The 19,122-nt window shown below is 44.2% G+C and overlaps 1 protein-coding gene across 1 annotated transcript in view; it reads left to right on the top strand.

Moving 5' to 3' along the window:
• Positions 1–19,122, top strand: part of GRK3 (G protein-coupled receptor kinase 3) — a 56,283-nt gene that overhangs the window by 9,403 nt on the left and 27,758 nt on the right. Inside the window, exons 2-3 of the mRNA XM_079322717.1 lie at positions 4,170–4,246; positions 17,863–17,936. Of these exons, the coding sequence (XP_079178843.1) occupies positions 4,170–4,246; positions 17,863–17,936 (151 nt within the window). The remainder of the gene's footprint in view (positions 1–4,169; positions 4,247–17,862; positions 17,937–19,122) is intronic.

The raw sequence follows: 19,122 nt of genomic DNA, 5'->3' as shown, positions 1-19,122 counted from the left end.
GCAGGTGTGGTTCTTTAATGCTGGCTGTTGTTTTTCTGAGCTGTGGTGTGCATGTGTGCACCTGTACACCAGATAACATCCCACAAATCTGAACTCTGATGATTTACAAGGAAAAAAAACCCTTCTGCTCTGATGATAAGTAATTGAAAGCTCCTTTAAGATCCAATAGTAGGGAGGCCAGTAGTAAGGAGCTTCTTGACCTAGTTCCAATAGTAGGAGTATTGTGTGTATGGATACACCCATTGCCTCATTCTGTGCCCTTTCCTTTTCTGAGGTGTGAACTGCTTTCAGAAGAGCCTCAGGGACAAAATCTGTGTGAAATGAATAGCAGAACTTTTATAGACTCATGGAATAGTTTGGGTGGAAAGGACCTTAAAGGCCATTGAGTTCCACCTGCTGCCATGGGCAAAATCACCTTCCACTGTCCCAGGTTACTCCAAAGCCCCTTCCAGCCTGGCCTTGGACTCTTCCAGGGATCCAGGGGCAGCCACAGCTTCTCTGGCCAGCCTCTGCCAGGGCCTCAGCACTCTCACAGAGAAGAAATATTTCCTAATATCTAATTTAAACCTCCTCTTGGCCAGTTTGCAATCATTCCCCCTTGTCCTGTTGCTACATGCTCTTGGAAGAAGTCCCTCTCCATCCTTCTTGGAAGTATCAGAACGAGTGCTGTGTGCTTCCCTTTCTTCTGTAAATCCTGGTTTGGACATATTCCTGTATCCACTGGGGATGTGCTCTGGCTGCCCTATGGACAGTTCCTCAGTTCCAGTGGCCATCCTTGGGCACACAACACTCAGACACCCAGCAGAAGTTTCATTTCTCCTGCTTGGCATGCTTCTCCTTGGAGTCTCAGGCTGTCCCTGCTCTGTTCTGGTGAACAGCAGGAGTGGCTGTTGTTGTCCAGTGCTGCAGCCAAGGACAAGTCCTGCCTTTGGCTGAGCTCCTCTCCAAGGCTCCTTCTGGTGTGCTGTTCCTGCTGGAAATCATCTATGAGGGAGGATCATGGATGCTCTTGCCTTACGTGGCCTTTTCTGTGTTAGAAAGGACATAATGTGTTTTCTTCTTAGCTTTTCAGACATGTTTTCAAGTAGGCATTTTCCACCTGTGCCAGTCTTGGCAGTGTGGCTGCTGCCTGTGCCCTGCCAGGCTGCTCATAGGCAGTGAGAGCTGTTTAATTCCAGAATGGAGTTTAACCTTGAAGGCTGCTTTTCAGCAGGTTTCTTTGATCAAGGCTGGAGTAACTAGAGCTCCAAGATGCAGCTTGAAACTGCTTTCAACAGATTGTTCAGCTCATGCTTGAAATAAATCTCTTTTTAGGACAGATGGAGGGGCTGACCAGGTTGGAGCAACCTGTGCTGCATGCAGAATTTATGGTTTGATGAGGATGCAGATAAGTCATCTTCTGCCTGCCTGGGGCTTCCCTGTGTTAAACCAGCAATTACAGAATATCAAATCACTGCCCTCCAGGACCACAGAGTCCAGCCTGTGTCTGATCCCCACCTTGTCACCCAGACCACGTCCAGATGTTCCTTGGGCACTTCCAGGCTCCACCACCTCCCTGGGCAGCCCCTTCCAACCCTTTCAGAAAAAGGTGCCCTAGGTCCAAGCTGCATTTCTCACCAAATTTTAGGCCTGATTTGACTTGCCCTAAACATACTTCAGTTGACTCGTGATATGTGGATAGTAAATGGAACATTTCTGATTTTTTTGTTGTTTGCCGCTTTCTTCCTCTTTGAAATGAAAAACAATATATGATCAAAAGGTTTTTCTGCAGTCCAGTTGGATGTGCTTTTGTTTCTGAAGTCTCCCTGGATTTTGTTTTTAGCCAACTTTTGTTTCTGCTCGTTGTGAGTGCTGCTATTAAGGTGGATCATGCTGTGAACTGAGATGAACTCTTGCAGAAATGGCCACTTCTTGCATTAGTGCGTGGTTTGTGCTGATGGCATCTCTGGCCAGGGAAAGCTTTTCAGAAATGGCTGTGTTTCTGTGAAATGCAGCTTTTAATCCCAGATTGTTTACGTGTAGGGCAACTAATGAGTCAATGGACTAAAGCAGAGAGGGAACCTTTCTTCCTGTTTGTGGAATGTGCTAAGCTCCATTTAAAAATTTTCCATCCTTCTGAAGGATACATGGACTCTGCTTCAGTTCTTTGAACTCCAGAGGATTTCTACCTGTAACTTCCATGTGAGAATTAGGAGGTGATTATTCTGGATAGTCATAATCCACTCCATGTAATTTATTCTTATTTATTCGTATGGATAAGCAGCAGTGATTTGAAAGGAGCATTGAGGACTTGGAACGTAGCACTCCTGTAGCCTGCGATCATTTTACAGATTTGTTCAGTTTCTGTGGCTGCAAAAGACATTTTGTTCCTTTGACATTATCCATCAGAGCAGAAGTATGGGATGTCAGCAGAGGAGGAGGTGCTGGAGAGGTTTGCTCCTTACACAATCCTTGTTTTCCTGGGTGCTTCAGCCACACGTTCAATTTTCATTATCTTCTCCCATTGTCTAGACTGAAGATCTGTTGATGTAATTTCTTGCAGTGTGCTCGTTGGAGCAGAGGAAAGCTTTCTTGATGTCATTATTATGATGATGAATAAGGCTTATTCTGTTACTGCTGGTCTGGTGGTCAGTGGGAATGGGACAGTGCCAGGGGGCTCAGGGTGGAGGGGGAGCTGTGAGCTCTGGGAATTTGTGCCAGGCTTGTTCATCTCCAGTGGGTCCTCTGTAAGCACAGAGGGAAGAGAGGAAGGTCTGGTTGTGAGAAAAATTAGGTTGGAATTTAGGAAGAACTTGTTCCCTGTGATGGTGGTGAGGCTCTGGCACAGAGAAGCTGTGGATGTCCCATCCCTGGAAATGTCCCAGACCAGGTTGGATGGGGCTTGGAGCACCCTGGGATGGTGGAAAGTGTCCCAACCCATGGCAGGGGGTGGAACAAGGTGTTCTTTAAAATCCCTTCCAACCCAAACCATTCTGTGATTCCACAATATCTTATTTACTGTTCCCTCTTCATTTAAAATCAGTATTTTGTTTAGATTGTTAAAATACACAGAGGGCAGACCCAGTTCTTAATGAACAAATAAACAGCAAGTTCGTCACTGAATAATTTATAATCTCAAACCTGATTAACAGTGTTCAGCCCTCCCAGTTCTTGTCTGACTTGATGTGCTGCTTGGCCTCCAGAGCTCTCACTTTGGATCACACTGTTCAGAGATCCCTGTTCCATATGGGACTTGGAGATACACAGAAAACTATTAATAGGATGTTTTCCTATATGCCAGTTTTGGCCCTTCCAGCAAAGTCCTTTTTTTATATATATAAAATATTATTTATTATATTTTTTCTGGTGAAGTCATTCAGACTTCGTGCCTCAGGTCCTCCTCTGAGGAGGAGTGTGGATGCTTTTCTCCCTCCATGGAGATGTTTGTCAGTATTTGGGAGGTTTCTCAGAATTTTAATGATGGGGTCCCCTGTGAGCACACCAGAGGTCAGCAAGGCTTAGCTGCTCAAGTCTTGCTGCTGCAGAAATATGAGTGATATTTAATGGCCTTGTTTAGAGCATGAGTACATTTGTTCAAGGTTATTTTTATAATAATAAATAGCGTAATTATAATAATAAGTAGTATGATTATAGTAATAAAAAGGATGTATGGAAATTATCGATTTCAAAATTGGAAGCAGAGAAAGTCTGGTGGAATTTTGACTCAGTACTGTGACAATAGAGCTGCTTTACCAAGGCCCAGCACTGCTGGCCTGCATTGATTTTAAGATTTATATACTTGTATTGTTGCCCATATGAAATTTTTATGGGCATTATATTACAATGAATATTGAGGTTACTTGACAAATAAAGGAAATCTTTGTTAATGTGGTATAAGTGAGTGATTGTGACATTGTAAATTAGGCAAAGTAGATGTTAAGTGCACTGCAGCCAAGCAGGGCCTAATGGAGCTCTCTTGGCTCCTTGTGTGGCTGATCCCAGCTCGGGGTGACTTGTGCACTTATTTTACTGTGCAAGCTAAAGCTGAGACAGGAATAAAGTGGTGACCAGGGTGTCCCCTGGGAAGTGACCCCAGGGATCAACTCACCAGGCAGGGCTCCACCTGACTTTTCTTTAAAGGTTTAAAAAAAGCAATTTCAATTTTTTCTCCCTTTTTTTTTTTCTTTCAGTATCCGCAGTGTTATGCAGAAATACCTCGAGGAAAGGGGTGAATTAACCTTTGACAAGATCTTTCATCAGAAAATTGGTAAGTCATGTCTCAATAAAATTCTGCTCGTGTAGATGTTTTCAAGATGTGTTTGGGTTTTATGTTTCTATGTGGTGCCTGCTGAGAATTCAGTGCTGCAGATTGTCTGAAGGGTGGACAGGACTTAGTGAAACAAAGGTCTTCAAGAAGATGAAATGTTGTGAAAGGGAAGAAGACAAAGCAAGGCAGTCTGTCAACTTCAGGATCTGGAAAACTACAGGGAAAATAATTAAATTATTTGGAAACATCGAGGAGAAAATGATATTACTTGGTATGGGCTTGTCAACAATGTAATGTGTCACATCAGTTAAACTTTTTTTTTTTCTTTGCAGAGGTAATGAGCCTGTTGATAAGGGAGCAGCAGTAAAGATCCCTGATGTGTTGTCTTGACCCTCTAATGTGTTCTTTGTCACCACACAGGGGGACTGGGTGAAACTGCTGTACAGGGGGTGAAACTGCTGGGAAAATGGACTTGTGCAATCAATATTCCATGGAAAGGTGGATCCAGGCAGTGGGAGCATCAGAGATCAGTGTTTAGGTAACTGAGTGCTGCAGTGAGGAGCCTCCTGTGACACACCCAGGACAAGGACAAACCCCCATAAAGCAGAGGAGGGGGAAATGCAGAGCTCCAAGGGAAATCCAGCAGTGTCCTGCCTCTCCACCTGTGCCAGAGCAATCACAGGCACAGCCTGGGGACCCTCTGGGCAGGGACTTGGCTGTGACAGCCAGCCCTGGGCTGAGTTGGCTCAGCTGGATCACACAACTAAATATAAAATCAGTGTTGTAGCCAGTGAGGCATGTGAAACAATCCTCTTCTGGCAGAATGTTGTGTCCATCCTGGCAGTGGATTTAAAAAATATACATGGACCTGCTGGGAAGAGTCCAGGAAAGAGCAGTGGGAATGAGCACAGACCTTGCTGAGCAGTCTGTTAAATTTGACCTACAGGGAAGTATTGAAATAGGATGTGATGTGGGCAGTGGAAGGGAGAAGTGAGGTTGAACATGATTCAAAACCAGAAAAGCTGTTGCAGAAATGATGAGGTTAGTCCATTTTCCAGAGTTTTAAAGTGTCAATGCAAAAAAAAAAAAAAAAAAAAAAAAAAAAGAAATCTGGATATGAATAAAATTTCATTAGGAGCTCTTGGGATCTTTGTCCAGCAGATTTGAGGAGGGAGTTTGTTGGGATAGCACAGCTGCTCCTGCCTTGGAAAAGGGGGAGTGGGCTGGGAGGTCTTGAGGTGCTCAGTGGTTTTATTCCTGTCTGAAATGAGACTTTGTAGTGAACAAAGTGCCTGGTTTCCCAGGAAAAGTGGTGCAATGGGGGCATCTTTGGGCTGGTTGAGTTTTCACTGGCCTCTTTTTTGGCTGGAGCAGAAATACCCCAAAACCTTCCTGTGTGCCTGGCATGCAGTTCACTGGAGTGGGATTTTAAGGTATTGCCAGATTAAAATAATCAGTGTTCCTGTGTCTCAGAGCCATTGGAAATCTTGGGGAGCTTTTCAGTGTGTTTCAACAATTGAAGTGTAGTCTGTACTTGTCCTTAAAAGTGACTTTTTATTGTGGCCTAAACTTTTGCCATGTAAATGCACAGATACCTTGTTTGCTTGTACTGACACCTCAGTGTGTGCTTCAGCTCCAATGCCTGTGCTGAATCATTAATATTTTGCTGTAGCCTGGCAGTTGCAAAATAAGCAGAATTTTAAGCAACCAAACACAGCCTGACTTCAACTGAGTCTCTTTGGGGGCAGTGAAATGAAGAAGTCCTTCTTTTCTTTTTTTTTTTTCTCTATAAAAAGAGAAGTCAAACAGACCATCTTCTATGTAATGGATATTTCTATTTATGTAATTGAATACTTTTCATTACCTGTTACAGTGAGGACTGTTGCAGTTATTTTGATAAGTTACAGCAATTACAGTTAGGTAACTGGAACCTTGGAAGGATAAGATCTTTATCTTTTTTTCCCCATGTTGGTAGTAGCCATTAAGCCTGGAATTTTAGAGCCATTTTCATTAACATTTTAGTTTCTGTGCACAGAGGAGAGGTTTCCTCCTCCTCTCCCTGGGTACAGTCAGAGCAGGACTTGCCCTGGATTACCTGGAAATGAGGAGCAATTCTGTGACTGCTGTGCAGGAGTTTCAGTTAATTCTGAAGCTGAAATAGGATTTAGAATGGAATTAAAAAATAAATACAAAAAAAAAGATTAAAGCTAAACACGACTGTTTTTAGCAGCAGATTTTGCATCGCGCTGGAAAATACGGTATTTCCTTACTGTGGTTGTTCATTTAAATTTGATTGCTTTTTCTAGCCTGTTCTTTGCCACTCAATTAGCTCTGTTTCCAGACATTAGCATAATTGCTTGTGGTAAAGTACCTGCAGTTTAGGCAAGCGTGATGCAAAGGGCTGTGAGAAGGAGTGTGGGGAGGTAATTAAAACTCTAATCACCTTTTTGTTCTCCTCCTTGTCTCTTTGTCTGGGGGGGGAAGTGGTGAGACCACAGGTGGGGCAGGTCCTGGGTGTGTGGGAGGACCCAGGGGAGGCTCCCAGGAGTGTCCATGAGCCTGGATCTCCAGTGATTCTGCTGGATCATCCCTGCTTTTTCCTCTCCCTGTTTATCCTTACACACCCGACTATAAAACTGCACTGAGCTCCCCAGTTTTTCCTTGGCAACTGCTCTAGATGACAACTGTTTTCTTTTTTGTTTTCTTTTTTTTTTTTCTTTTTTTTTTTTTTTTTTCCTCCAGACCTCAATTCTTCCTCACAGCTCCAGGTCACTTTTTTTTTTTCCTTGTTTTTCAGTATCCTTTCAAATGCAAACCCAGGCTTTGATCAGCTGTCTGATACAGGGGCTCTGATGTCAGTGTGGAGTCATTCATTTGGATGTTTGTCTATGAATGTGTCTAATTATGGTGCTGGTCTCATCTCATGCAACTATTTATTCTTACTGAGCCCTAAAATCGTTTTAGGGTCAGTGCTTTCCTAGTCCCACTGCCAAAGGTTGGCCCAAATTCTTTTCCTGCCAGGTGTTCAACTGCAGGGAGTCACAGGGACAGCTCTGGCTTGGAAACCAGAACCTTTATGATCAGGATAAGAGCAGGAAGCTCATCAGGGATGAAAATGGCCCTGAGGCTCCACCAGATTTGCATAAACAACTCTGTCCCCAATTTGCATCTCTTCCCTCAGCAAGGCAAACAAGCTGCTCCCATCCCTTGGTGCTGGCAGTGCAGTTTGCCCCCTGAGTGATGCTCCAGAGCCATCTCCAGCTCTCTAAGAATGTCCTGGTGAGTCAGAGGACATGGAGCTCATAGAAGCACCCAGAAGAGAGCTCTGGCAGCTCTGGCAGCCCAGCCCAGCCGGCTGTTCCTCCCTGAGCTGCTTCCTCCACAGCAGAAGCCTCTTGGGGAAGTACAGCCTGTCTCAAAGCTGAAATGTGTAACCACCTTAGCTGGTTTGCTTTTACCACATCCTGTTTGCTACAACATCAGATTGTGAGTTTCTTTAGAAAAAGAGAGGGTTTGGAAGTGTTCAAGGTCAGGTTGGGTAGGGCTAGGAGCAGCCTGGGCTGGTGGAATGAACCAAACCATTCTGTCTGGTATCCCAGTATCCACAATTTCCCTGTGGAATCCACTCTGCTTCACAGCTGTGTTAAAATTGCACGTGGGGTCCTTGCCATGTTCCCTTGCCCTGTGTGGTGGGGACACTTGGAGACACCTCAGAGGGCAGGTGGGAAATGAGCACATCAGGGGCTGCTGCAGCCAAGGGAATGTATGAGATCATGATATTGCTTTAGAGCAGGATTATCCTGGTTATTAAATGCTTTGGAGCAAACTTGCTGCCAGTTACTCTCCAGTGACTCTGGTGTCTGACTCTGGGCTTTCAAAGTGGCCTGTGAGGCAGGGAATGAAGCTGGCTTAGAAATGTTGGGATGTGATGTTAAAGCATCCTACAGCTCCATGCCTGGCTTAGGTTCAGTCTTGGCTTCTCTGGTGCCTGCTTGAGACCCTTGTGGAGGCAGACAGGCTGCTCTCATGTCCTGAAGCTGGTGGGACGTGGCAGTTCCTTCACACCATCTCAGTTTCTCATCTCTTGCACAGCTCTTGGCTCTGGGGGAAGGATGAGAACAGGACCTATTTGAGCTGTTTCAGCAGCTACTCTTGCTGCATTGTAAGTTTTTCACCTTGCATAGGAAGTAACTTGCATTTTTTTTCCCCCTGAAGGTGGCTCAGTTTTATTTTCATGAAATAGAACTAATTAAAACAACTTGTAGTTGACGTAAGAAGTTACAAACCTCCTTTTTTTTCCCCCCTATTTACCATGCACTTTCACAGAGTGAGGGATGATCTTTCTGAGGTGATTCATTCCACTGTCTTCCATATCCTCCTCAACCAGCTCCAAGCTGGAGGTTTTCCCAGCAGGGGGGAAGAATTTTGCCATCTGCATCAGGGCTGGTTCCAACCCACGGGGGCTTGTGGGGGCTCTGAGCCCCTTCCCTGCTCCCCTTGTCCTGATCCAGCACAGCATGGATCATTTTCCTTCTGCAGCTCCTCAGCTGAGCCTCCAGAGCATTAAATCTCTTTTGTAGCTCCTTCTGCACAGGGATTTTTGTGCCTGCCCTCCTCAGTTTGAGGAAAATGTGCTCAAACTGACCCTGCTGGCTGATATTTCCTCCAGCTTGGTCAGGGTCAACTTTCTGTTAAAAAAAAAAAAAAAACCCAACCAAAATTAGGGTGAGAACAGCTGCAGCAGGGTTTTTTTGGGGGGGGCTTTTTAATGCCAGCAATGGAATTGTGTTTTCTCTTGCTTCTTTCTCTAGTTATGGACTCATATTTCATTATTTCAGAGCTTTGGTGCTAATCATTAGATAGGAGTTAAAATCTGTTGAGAAAAACATTTTTGCTCTTCCTCTTTCTGCTGGCACCACACTCCCTGAGCTGCCTAAAAATAACAGGCTGGGAAAAGTGACTCCCTAGAGCATTATTTAAGCTATTGTTTAATTTAAGCAGAAGATCTATGTGCTGTTGGCATTTTGGACTAATTAAATAGTCCTCTGAGCAAATAACAATGAAGACTATAAAACTTGGTCAGGAGTAAAGAAAAGCACCTGAGTTTTTGGCTGTGAAGTGAACAGGGATGACTTTTCTGAGCCTGTATCATGAGCACTGTGGTAATTTTGCTCTATTCTGGTACCTTGATGTTAAATAATGTGCAGCCAAGTAGCAGGGACATCATTACTGGGTGGATTTTCTGTAAAAGCAGGGCACAGGTTATTTCTTCAAAGTGGTTTTTTTCTGAGGTTCTGGTTCTGACCTGGCAGCCACCACACAGAAGTAGTCACCACCAAAATTAGGAAGTTGCCTTCCAAACGAAAAAATGACATTTAAAATGCTGTTTGAGGACTGATCTTCTTGTTTCTCATGGTATTTCTAGTTTTCAGCACAAGATCAGCCTGGGACGTGGGTTGAGGACAGGCTGCAGGAGGTTCTCAGGGGCTGTGGATGCCCTTCTGTCCTTGCACAGTTGTGTGATCAGTTAAAAACAACACAGAACCCCAAACCACAAGGAGATATCGGAAACAGGGTGGCTGTAAACTGAAACAGAAACCGTTAATGTGAGATATTTCACTGGGGATCTGCTCATCTCACAATTCTCTGCTTGTACCTAACAGGGGTGAGGGGGGGCAGGGAAAGAGAAAATCCATGCTCTGAGCCTTCTAAAAGTTGGTCTGTTTTTCTGTTTTTTCACCAAATGAGTGTTAGATTTAAGATCTTTTTATTCTGTTGTAATTTCAGTGTTACTGGAAGCTACATTTCTTTCAACACCCTCTTATTTTGTGGTAAAATAAAGTGATACTTGGCATGAATTACATTGAAAATCGTGTTGAGGGGTGTTACTGAAGCTCCTGCTGTAGATTTTATGTGCATTGGAGTTGGTGTCAGGGATAAAGAGTATCCAAAGGCACTATCAAAATGCATGTATTCATTTTGGATTTTCTTTTGATGAGAAATAATTGAGCATTTCTTTGTTGGGCTGCAGCCTGATCCCCCTGCCTGCCATTGTGGGGGGTTGAAGATGTTGAATTGTGTGATTTCCCAGGGGAACTGTAGATTAAATCTGAGCTTTAAAATAGGAAGAATGTATACCCTATCATCTGGAACATCCCATGATGGATAATGTACACATCCTGCTAGATTAGCATTTTTATGCAGTTCAGTTCTTGGAAGATATAAGGCATGGGGAGAAAGTCTTTATCTCAGCAAAGCACTGCAATTATACGGTTTTTGGGTTCAATTATCAAGAATTCCAGGCAAACTGGCAATTTTGAACTGAAGTAGTATCAGAAGAGAGAAGGAGTGTTAAGGAATATCACTCTGTAATAGAGCAAATGAAATGATTTGCATGACATTTGCCTTGGGAAATCCAGGGAAGCTTCCAGAGAACAAACACAAACACCTGCCCTGCTGTGCACCTGCCAAGGGTGTGTTTGGTTTGTCCCTGGAAACCTGTAGGAAAATTCATTCCTTTTGGATCAGAGAGGCCCTGGGTGGTAGGATCTGCCCTGTTCAGCTTCTTCTTGAGCTCTCTTTGCCATGGCTTAAAACTAAGTGAAGGAGGTTTAGGTTGGATATCAGTAAAAGGTTCTTCCCCCAGGGAATGGTCCTGGTGCAAAGGCTGCCAGAACTCCAGGAGCATTTGGACAACATCCCAGGGATTCCCAGAGTGGGATAGCTGGGGTGTGTTGCAGGGCCAGGAGTTGGATGATGATCCTCTGGGTCCCTGGCAGCTCTGGATATTCTGTGATTAATGCTGTGCAAAGTGGCTTCCATCCCAAAGGTGGTATTTCTTCTCTGCTTGTCCTCACTTGGGCTTTCTTTGTTCCTGGAATCTTCTCCTTGTGCACCATCACTGTTCACAAGAGATCCTGATTTCTACTTCTTCCCACCCAGAAATTCCTCAGTCAATCTGGAGCAGTTGCACTCCCATGGAGCTTTTATCAACGTGTCTTGAAACAGTTAATGGGCTAATTAAGCCTCTGAACACCACTGTGAAGTAGGGAAATGTCAGTTTGCAGGGTCTGTAAGGTGGCATAGTAACAGCTTTAATGAGTTTTACCTGCCTGCCTGTGTATTACTAATAAAGTAAATTCTCTGGGCCTGCCAGTGCTGCTCATTCCCATCAGTGGGATCACTCAGAAGTAACAGGAAAACACTCAGAACCAGCACCAGTCAGCAGAATCTAAATTACTGGAGCTATTAAGTGTTCTCACTTTCAGCAGTGCATTTAAGGGATAGAGTGGTCAGAATTGCAGAGCAGAGGAGCTGGAGAGCTCTGGCTATCAATTATCCCATTTCCAGATGTTTTTATTGGTCCATACCAACATCTGTCCTATAAAAGAATGTGTTCAATACACCTGGCAAACCTCCTTTCCTGACAGTGAAAGGCCTGTGTGACATCCTGCTGTCACCTGTGTCCATGGAGGTTGGATAGGTGGGGTCAAAAACATGCAAACCAGTTTCTTAATGTTTCTAGATTCTTCTGCCCATGATTTCTGTGATTAAAAGGGGAAGAGCAGCAGAACCATCTGTTTCTGAGCCTCCAGCTCACAGCAGCTTTCTCAGAGTGCCAGAATGAAGCAGAGGAAGACTCAGAAATTCCTGTAGGAGAATCATGGGCACTGTCACTGTTGTTTTAGTGGTTTTGCTGCTCTTTACCTAAGTGCTGTGTCTATTTACTGACTGAATACTGCTGGCTTTGTGTTTTGATTTTGACCACAGCACAACAGTTCCTCGATGCTCTCTGGCTGAACAATTTGGCTCCTCACAGTGGTTCAGATACTGAGCAGAGCTTGCTGAGGTGAACACTGGCACCAGGGGCTTGAGACCACCCTTCTGGTGTGGAATTACTCCATGGCTTCATCAAATGCTCCTGTCACCTTGCTCCCATTAAAATCCTCACCTGGATCTGTGCCCTTCCTGAGGAGCAGAGCTGCAGCTCCCAGTGGAGTTTGTGTGTTCACTAATTGGTAACAGTGAAGTTCATAGCTTGGAGCAGGGCAGAAGGAAAAGCATGTTTCTCAATAATAAAGGGATATTGGCTTGTATTATGTAATTAATTTAAAATTTTTATAATGGAAAAATACTGGTCAGGAAAAGAGCAATTTTCATGTCCTTGGTAGGGCCTGAATTGTGATGTGGGGAAAGAACAGAAACAACAAAACCCAATCCACCACCATGGGGTTTTTAAGCTGCTCCTGGTTGTTAGTTTGCTCTTAGCTTGCTGGTACCTTCTATTACCACTTGCAAAGGGGTGGGAATTTCTTCTGTTTACAAGTGAATAAAAAAAAGAAAACCTCAAGTGCTGTATATTCCTTGATGGGATTTAGTGAAGGAATTCAATCACATTCTTTGTAATAACTGATTGAAATGAAATGCTTCGATTCTGTGTTCAGCGCTCCTTTTTAAAAAATAGGTTTTTTTTGTGTATTTCTGTTTAGTGATTTTACTCCTCCATCTTTTAGAGGAGCTTTTTCTTGTGTAAAACCCTCTTTTTTCTTTCACCTTTGATATGTTGAATGCCTTTGATGCTCAATTTCAGTCAGCTGGAATTTGCATGTTAAGGCAGACCAGAATATGAAAGATACTTGGTAAATATGGTTCAGAGATGAGTTTTCCCCATTATTTCCTCTCCATGGCTTTAAAAAATAATTTATCACATGTTCAGCATTCAGAGCTATTATTTCATGAGGATATTCAAAGAATCCCTGAGTGCTTTGGGTTGGAAGGGACCTTAAAGGGATGGGACAGCCACAGCTTCTCTGGGCAACAAATAAGGATAATTGAGTGCTTTCAGCAATTCTGTATATTCACTGCTTGAGATGCTCTACCTGTGTCAGGCTCAAGCTTTTGAGGTTTGGCACAGAATTTGTGAATATCCCTCCATTGTGTCCCCAGTGCTGGAGGAGCAGCTCAGCTCTGCTGCTCCTCTCCCTGCAGGAATTCCAGGCATGCACAAGTCTCCTGTTCAGAAAGGGGGCTGACCAAGCTTGAACAGTGATTTCCCTGGGTGAAAAACTGTTGGAAAATACGCCTGGAAATAAGTTATTTTTCTTTGACAACACTTAAAACCTTTTAGCCAAAGCTTATTTTCATATAATGATTTCTAGACGTCATTAAACAAGCTACCTGGCAACTTGCAGCCTAATTTATTAACTCAGTTTGGTTCTGTTCTGGGGAAATTGTTCTGTGCTTCTCACCATTGGATACATGTCCTCATGAAATACAGTTTGTTCTTTTCCCCTGCTTTCTATGCACAGAAATATGTTTCAGTCTCTTATAATGTATTTTTAATGCAAAGTGAAGGAACATTAGGCTCAATTAGGAAAGAATAGATTAGGGAAAGAGAAGTAGTGGAATGTGTGGTGCTTTCTGGGCTGGGAGGATTTTTGTGGCTTTGGACCTTGCCAGAGCACAATTCCTACACAGTTTTTTCCTGGTAATCTTTGTTCCTGGAGAGGGAAATTGGTGGTTCTGTCAGTTCTGGAGCTCTTAGGTGGCCTGGATTTCTCTGTGCTGTGGCAGCTCTGTGTGGGCTCTGCACAGATCAGGAGTCTGAGCCTGGCCTGGTGTTCTGTGACAATTGCAGGCTGGTGGGGATCCCAGTTTTTCTGTGGTTTTGATTTCATAGTCGACTTTGTCCCAGTGTTTGTGTCTGTGACCCAGATCTGTTCCTGGTACTGATGGATCTGGAGGTCACTGAGGGCTGTTTCAGGAGGTTGAACACACCCACAGCTGGATTTAAAGCACAGCTGTGCTGTAATGTCACCATGGTGTGGTGGCTGAGACATTCCTAGGGAGGAGATGCCCCAGAATCCCAAAATCATTTGGGTCAGGAAATCCTCCAAGACCATCAAGTCCAGCCTGTGCCCAGAGCACTGAGTGCCACATCCAGAGGACTCCAAACCTCCTTGGGCAGCCCCTTCCAAGGCCTGACCACATTTTTTTTGTCAAGAAATCCCTCCTGATGTCCAACCTGACCTTTCCCTGGCACATCTTGGGGCTGTTTCCTCATCCTGTCCCTGTGTCCTGGCAGGAAGGTGCAGAGAGCAGGATGTGACCTGTCCCTCTGGCCATGGCTTCTTGCTTTTATCTGAGTTCACCAAGCAAGAAAAATCAGGAGAAACCTCTTGGAATGACTGAGATTGGAGGGACAGACCCTGTGTTGCACTTTGCAGAGCACCATCCCACATTCCCAAAGCTTTTCCTGCCCTGTGTCTGGTGCAGATGTCACTGCTGCTTTGTTTGTCAGGATTCAGTATTTATACACAGCACGTTTCAGGAGGATTTGGAAACAGCTTGATATTTTTGTTCTCTAATTTGCTATTTTGCCTACTAGAAAGAGGCTACATCAGCATTTTGGACCACATTCAGGCCTGCTGTAAATAGATGCAGCTTCCTTTCAATCAGTGACATTGTGAACACTTGTATTGGGGCTAAACATGGCTATTTTTAGCTCTGCTCTCTCACCTAGTCACTCTTGTTTGCTTTAATAAGATTTTTATTTACTCCTGTTAAAAGGTTACTTTGAATCAGATGCTCATAAAATTCCAGTTAGAATTAGATAAGTAGTTTCCTCCAAGTGTTTTTTGATGGACTTCCTCGTTGTTGTTCTATTTTATTTTATTTATTATTCTGTGCTCTCAGCTAATTGACAGGGATGAAGAGGTGGTGCTGTGGCTGCAGGTGACCTTTAGAGGAGGCAGAGCCCAGTGCTGCCCCTGTGGCTGCTGTCCTGGGGGGTGTTGGCAGAGCAGGAAAATGCCATGGAAGTGGAAAATGAGAAGGTGGCTTTAATCCTGATGAGTGGCCACATCTGGGCTGTGGTGGTCAGTTCAGAAAACGCAAGGAGCTCCTGGAGAGGGTCCAGTGGAGCCCACAAACATGATGAGGGGTCTGGAGTGTGTGGCTGGTCACCAGCAGCATTTGTGTTCTTTGATTGTGGGAAGGGCTGAATTCTGGAGGCAGAATCCCAGGGTGGAGGGGTACCATTGATTAGAGTCAGGATTTCATGCAAAATGGCTGTGCTCATGCTAGAAAAACATAATTATCTGAAATAAATACTGCAGTAAACATTCATGTTCTGTTTTAAAGAGATGGGTTAATTTAATTCTTCTCCTTGTGCCCTCCAAGCTTGTGACAGGGACCTTGTCCAGCTGGGGATGAGCTCTGGGAATGGTTTTGGGTGAGCTGCCTGACCTGAATCTGCTCTCCCCACCACCCCTTCCCTGTTTGTGAGCCTCTGGTGAACACTGCAAACCTCAAAGGTGGCTTTCATCCCTCCTTGAAAGACATTTTCCTTGGTAATTAGTCAGTGCAATTAATGGTAAATTTGTCTTAGGATTTTCCATACAAAGCTAAAGTGGAAAATGGTTGTCCAGAGACTGGGAAGCAGGAGGCTGGGAGCCCAGAGGAGCTGGGTGCTGCCTCACACTCTGTGTGTGTATTATTGATACCATCCATCACTTTGGTGTTACCAGAAGAAGCTCTTAAAAAAATATTTTTCCTTTCCCTTAACAACCAGTGATCTGCAGAAATTATATAGTTATAGCAGAAGGAATCTTTAAAGCCAAAGCTGTCAGCATCTTTATTTCATAAATAATTGCTGGTTCTTTTTAGCTGTTACTTAACTCTATCATTTTATTAATTCCTGCTTTCTGTTCCTGGGCTTATTTTTCTGTGTGCTGTTAACTGTGCTTATTGTGCTCCTCGTCAGCTCTCCCTGAACTTCTTAAAACTCCTGTCACTTACTGAGTGCTGCATCTGTCACTTGGTTGTGCCATTATGTGAGAGCTGCAGTTTCTGGCTGATCATTTTCCACTCAATCCAAGAGCAGCAGTAAAGGAGGAGATTTCCTTTGTGCTGCAGGGGAAGTGCAGGGTCTGTTGATAGAATGGGAGATTGAAACTGAAACAATTCCAGTCTGGGGAACATTAGGCTCTAATTGGATTTGTCTGAATCATAGAATCACAGAATGGTTTGGGTTGGAGGGGACCTTGAAGATCATCCAGTCCCATGGGTGGGAAAACCTTCTAATATCCCAGGTTGCTCCAAACCCTGTCCAACCTGGCTTTGAACACTTAGAGGGGTGGAACAGCCACAGCTTCCTTGGGCAACCTGTGCCAAGGCCTCAGCATCCTCATAGGGAATTTCTTCCATTTATCTCACCTAAATTTCCCTTTTCCTGTCATTCATTCCTGATGCAAAATCCCTCTTCATGTTCCTTGTAGCCCCTTCAAGTCCTGGAAGTTGCTGTGAGGATTCCACACAACTTTCTGTTCCCCAGGCTGAACAGCCCCAGCTCTCAGTCTATATTTTGGGTATATTTTGTATATTTTGGTTATATCTGGGTTTTTGCAGTGCAGTGCCAAGGGGCCTCGAGGAGGAGCAGCCCATGTCCTGTGGCTGCATAAGCCTCTGATTGTTCCCTGTGCCATGGGCCTGGGAACCTCTTCTTTCTCTGACATAATTAAATTTAAAAAGTTTGGAAAATACTAAGCAGGGCTGGAATGTTTGGCGTGGCCTTGCTGGAAATGTGTGTTGGTATATTTTCACACTCCTCCCACAGTTGTCTTTGTGGTTTATTGTTGTGTTTTTTTGTTGTTTGTGGGTTTTTTTGGGCCCCAGCCAGGAGCTGGGACCAAGCCAGGGATTTTTCTTTCACTGCATTCAGTGCTGTTTGTGCCACTCTTCAGTCTCTTAATTACCCAATCTTTGGTTCATTGTCCTAGAAAAGTTCAGTCCATTCAGCAGGATTCTGCTCCGTGCTGCCACTGGTTCCATCATGTGGGAAATCAGGAATTTGAGTCAGCTCCCAAAATTTCACTTTTTGTCCTCAAAAAGCCAGGCTGGCAAGGAGAGGTGGAGGTGCACAGGCTGGCTGAGGAGATGGGGCACTTTGGGTAGGTTTGTCAGTGATGGGGACATTTGTGACAGAGATTCCTGTGTGAAATTCCAGGGTAGCAGGTGCCAGCTCAGAGGCAGGGAAAGACAGTGCTGCTATGGGATGAGGCTTGTGACAGTGCATTAAAATTCTCCTAATGGAAGATTCTCATCTGCAGCCTGCTGGGGTCATGCTCTAAATTACTTGCAAAGGAACTGTAAAGACCCTGATGTAATTTATTGAGCAATAAAACCCATTAGAGGTAACATGAACCGGTAATTCTGAAATGGGAGTGCAGAAGAGGTTGTGCTTCATCAGTGAAATGTAGGTAAATGTCTTACAAAAAAAGCCCAAAACGTGTCTAATTTTACTGGGGGGGGGGGGGGAAGGGAAGAAATTGTGGTCTAAAGAAGAACAGGGTATTTTGGTGCATTATGGAAAATGATAAAATCCTCAGCAGGTGGAAGCAGTAATGGGCTTAATACATCTGTGGGAGGTGAGGCAGGCTTGGGATCCCTTTGGAAATGAGCAGCTGGATGGGAATCAGAATCTTAAACCTTGGCAATTGGGGATGCTCACACAGGGTTATACAGCCTGTGCTGGAACTCGAGTGTTTCATGAACCTTTTTGCAAGCCACCAACATAATGAGAGAAACTTTTCTGATTTTTCTGTTTTTCTTTCCAGGATTTTTGCTCTTCAAAGACTATTGCATGAATGAGATTGATGAAGCTGTGCCTCAGCTGAAGTTTTATGAAGAGGTAAGTGCTGGTGATGGAGGTTTTGGGGCTGTGGGAGGCTCTCCTGCTCCTGCTCCATCAGGGAATGCTGAGAGGGAAGGAGAGGATCCATGATTGAAGCAGTGTGGACTCATAGAAAAGAATGAAGTTCCTGAAATCCTTTCCCCAGCAGCTTTTCACTGGAAAGGCAGCAGGGTACAGCTGGGGGGGTTGTGGAGGGAGGTGGGAGCTGCTCAGATGTTTCAGGAGCTGCTGTGGCAGGGCCACAGAGGTGGCTTTGGATGATGAGTTGTGTCCCTTGTCAGGAGATAGCCAGTGAAGGAGCTGACAGGCACTGAGCAGGGCATGTCCCAAAGGATCAATAATTCCAAGGGATGCCCTGGCCCTCTCCATCTGCTGCTGCTGCACAGTCTGAGCTCCCTGGCTCCATTCATTCATTCCCTGTTACATTTGTGACACTGAATAAAACCAAACCCCCAGTGAATCCCCTCCCAGGTGCTGATTTCAGGGCACACATGCCCTTGCCTGATGCTCAGGGTTCATTAGAGCTGGGGTAGCCTTGGCTGCCTCACTCTTGAGCTGAGTATTTAACTTTTTTCTTGCTATCAGCACAAACCACTGGTATCAATTTGGAGATCAGTCCTTAGCAAGACTCCATCCTCCCCCCAGATCAGATACTTGCTGTCAATAACGAATCTTTTTCTATCATTTCCATCTCTTTATACACTGAAGATATCACTGTCATAAGTAATCCAAAAGGGCCTGTTGTACCAGATTATTTAGCAAGATATTTTTGGCCTGCCTCTTTATCTCTGAAACAATTCAAAATTGTATTTTTAGGTTATTAGCAAAGTGTTGCCTCAAAAGAATTTCAGTGCTTTGTCATGTACTTCTGGAAAAATCCCATTAAAGATATTTAAAGAGAGGTTCATTGTGTTTTCCTCTGTGACATACCGGATCCAGGAGCTTTTCCCTTTTTTTTTTTTTTTTTTTTTTTTATATTTGATTTACTTGCTGCATTTATTACACATAGAATAATCTGAGTACATTGCTACATTAAAAATTGCTTGATGTAGAAGAGCTCTGTACTCCAGGGATTTCATATCACTGCAGCTGGAGTCACGATCAGGCATTTAACAAGATGAGTGATTCATCCCAATCGGTTTCAGAAGGAAAAGAAAAGAAATTAAAAAGAAAAAAAGAGGGG

The sequence above is a fragment of the Erithacus rubecula genome (genome assembly GCF_903797595.1).
Source record: "Erithacus rubecula genome assembly, chromosome: 19".
Classification (NCBI taxonomy): domain Eukaryota; kingdom Metazoa; phylum Chordata; class Aves; order Passeriformes; family Muscicapidae; genus Erithacus; species Erithacus rubecula.
Note: the sequence above shows the minus strand (reverse complement) of the source record. Positions and strands in the feature narration are given on the sequence as shown.